This window comes from Nestor notabilis, unplaced genomic scaffold, assembly GCF_000696875.1.
Source record: "Nestor notabilis isolate BGI_N333 unplaced genomic scaffold, ASM69687v1 scaffold3869, whole genome shotgun sequence".
NCBI classification, from domain to species: domain Eukaryota; kingdom Metazoa; phylum Chordata; class Aves; order Psittaciformes; family Psittacidae; genus Nestor; species Nestor notabilis.
Window position 1 is genome coordinate 611 of NW_009944033.1, and position 2645 is coordinate 3255.

The window sequence follows — 2645 nt, forward strand, 5'->3', positions numbered from 1 at the left end:
TTCCTCTGTTCACTGGTGCCCACCCCTGGGGGTTTACCAGCAGTGGAGCAAAGCCCAGCCACTGCCTCCCAGGGGTACTGACATAGATGCCAGGATGGCAGCCTTGTTATGCAGCCCAGCAGCCCCAGAGAGCTCCTCTCCCCTCCTCGCCACTTTCCTACGCACAGACACTACCATGCTAAGGGACTCACATCCTCCAGGGATGCTGCTGGTGATGGTGGTGGGATGGGAAAAAGCAGCCAGGACAGCAGCTGGCTTGCGCCTCTTCTGAGGCAGAGAACCAGCTAGCAGCCTTCAGAGCTTGCTTGGCCTATGGGATGGGGGATAATGGTGCAGGGCTCCTGGCCACCCAGCACCCTGTGCCCCCACACCCAGGGAGCATGCATACAAGGGGAGAAACAGCACCCTGCCCCCACTCTGCTCCTGGCCCTAACATTCTAACTTCTGGGCCCAAAAATCATGATGCAAGACAACCCAGCACACACCAAGCCCCTTGGCTGCTTTGCACCCATCCACTCCTCCCTCCTCCTCTTTCTCCCTCCTTTCCCAACCAGCCCTCAATTAAACTGTCTGAAGGCAACGTCTGGTTTTAATTAGAGCAAAATACCAAAGATTAGGCTGAAATCGGACTCTAGTTGTTTACGGGACGTTGGTGGTTGGAGGCATCAGCAGGCTGGCAGCTGCCCTCTGGGGCTGGGTGTTGCCAGAGGGCCAGTGGGGCACATTCACAGCCTCTGGGGCTACAAGGGGACCTACCACCAACTCCACCACATCCCAGCGCCTCTAGCTTCCTACAAAATGGTATTAAGACTTACAACCATGAAAGCCCTAGATGTCAGATTTTCACCTGGACCCATTGGCATGGGGATGGAGGATGGACAAGGCCCAGGCAACCCAGCAGGCTGGAAAGGGCTTTGGCCCTGCCCAGGGCTGTGATTAATGCCTGCCGGAGGCGCCTAATTAATCAATGTTAGGTATCTCGACTGCTTGTAGCTCATTATCTCCATTGATGGCTTAGGGAGGGATGATGCTTTTGTCCTGGCTGGATCTATAGCTGGTGAGCCCAACAGGTCCTTCACCTCTGCTGCAGTGATAGGGAGGTTGGGGTGGTCCCCCCCACCCCAAGTTGGAAGCTGGGGACGGTGTAGGGGCCAGTGTGCATGTGGCACAGCCAGACCTGTTTCGAACCTTCTCTCCACTGCCGTATTCCTCCCGCAGAGAGTTTGCTCGTTGGAAGGTGAATAATTTGGCCTTGGAGAGGAAAGACTTCTTCAGCCTGCCGCTTCCACTGGCCCCTGAATTCATCCGCAACATCCGTCTGCTGGGACGCCGACCCAGTGCCCAGCAGATCACCGACAGCCTCATCAGAAAGTATGGGACACACTTCTTGCTTGCTGCCACGCTGGGAGGTGAGTGCTGGTTGGAGCTCACTCCCTGCTCGCTTCCCTTGCACGAGGCAGTGTGCAAATGAGGGAAGGTGGGAAAATAAGCACTATAGGAGAACTGTGGCCAAGAAGGGAACGGGGGGAGGCAGCAGCCCCCCAAAAGCACTGCATGTCCTCCCCAGGAGAGGAGTCCCTGACCATTTTTGTGGACAAGCGCAAGCTGAGCCGGAGGGCAGAGGCCACCGGGGTGGCTGGGAACAGCTCGGGGGTCTCACTGGAGACCCTGCACCAGCTGGCAGCATCCTACTTCATTGACCGGGAGAGCACGCTGCGCCGGCTCCACCACATCCAGATTGCCACAGCCGCTATCAAGGTAAGCGAGGGTGCGAGGGAGAGGGCAGTGCCGGGAGACAGCAGCTCTGGGCCTCAGCAGCAGCCCCTCCAGCAGCACCTCACCAGACAGAGGGGGAGAGCAGGCAAAGTTAGCACATCCGCGTTATTTATGGGAAATTGGGCATGCTAATGAAGGCACATTTTTCAGCGGGCTGCAGGCAGGGCTGCCACCTGTCAGCACGCCAATTAGCAGCCAATTAGTCCTCCTTTCCAAGTGTTGCCTTGCTGTGGGGAGTGGGGCATGGCAAGGCTGGCCAGGGCTTATCTGCAGCACTTTCAGTGGGGTGGCTCACGCTCTGGGTCCCCTCCTGTGTCCCTGACAACCTGTGGGTCTCCCCTTAGGTGACTGAAACACGCACAGGGCCACTTGGCTGTAGCAACTACGACAATCTGGACTCAGTGAGCTCCGTCCTGGTGCAGAGCCCTGAGAACAAAGTGCAGCTCCAAGGTAGATCCGGGCTGGTGGGGACGTGGTTATGGACAAGTGCCACTGTGGGATGCTTGCGGGTGCATAGGGGGCCGCAGGGGAGGATGTTGGCTCGAGATGCTGCTCTCAGTGTAGGAGCTGGGGAGGAAAGGGGATGAAAATAGTCAAAGCTGGGCAGGATGAGGTTGTTGCTCGTCTGCCAAGAGGAGCCAAGATCGATGCACAGCCCAGACAAGCGTCTCCACAGCAAATTGATATGATAATCATGTAAGGGTGGGAGCCTGGGGAGCGGGAAAGCTCGCTCCCTCCTTGCCCGGACAATGTTTTTGAGGGGCCCTACAAACATGTGCCCTGATGCTCTTGGGGCTCCTCCTGCTCACAGGGCTGCAGACAGTGCTCCCCTCCTACCTGCGGGAGAGGTTTGTGGCGGCCGCCCTCAG

The 2645-nt window shown here is 57.7% G+C and overlaps 1 protein-coding gene across 1 annotated transcript in view; it reads left to right on the plus strand.

The window, feature by feature from the left end:
- Positions 1-1218: 1218 nt before the first annotated feature.
- The window catches only part of BRINP2 (bone morphogenetic protein/retinoic acid inducible neural-specific 2), a gene marked incomplete at its 5' end in the record, with an annotated part of 3573 nt that continues 2146 nt past the window's right edge, over positions 1219-2645 (plus strand). The window contains 4 exons of the mRNA XM_010022231.1: positions 1219-1409; positions 1568-1758; positions 2121-2226; positions 2588-2637. Of these exons, the coding sequence (XP_010020533.1) occupies positions 1219-1409; positions 1568-1758; positions 2121-2226; positions 2588-2637 (538 nt within the window). The remainder of the gene's footprint in view (positions 1410-1567; positions 1759-2120; positions 2227-2587; positions 2638-2645) is intronic.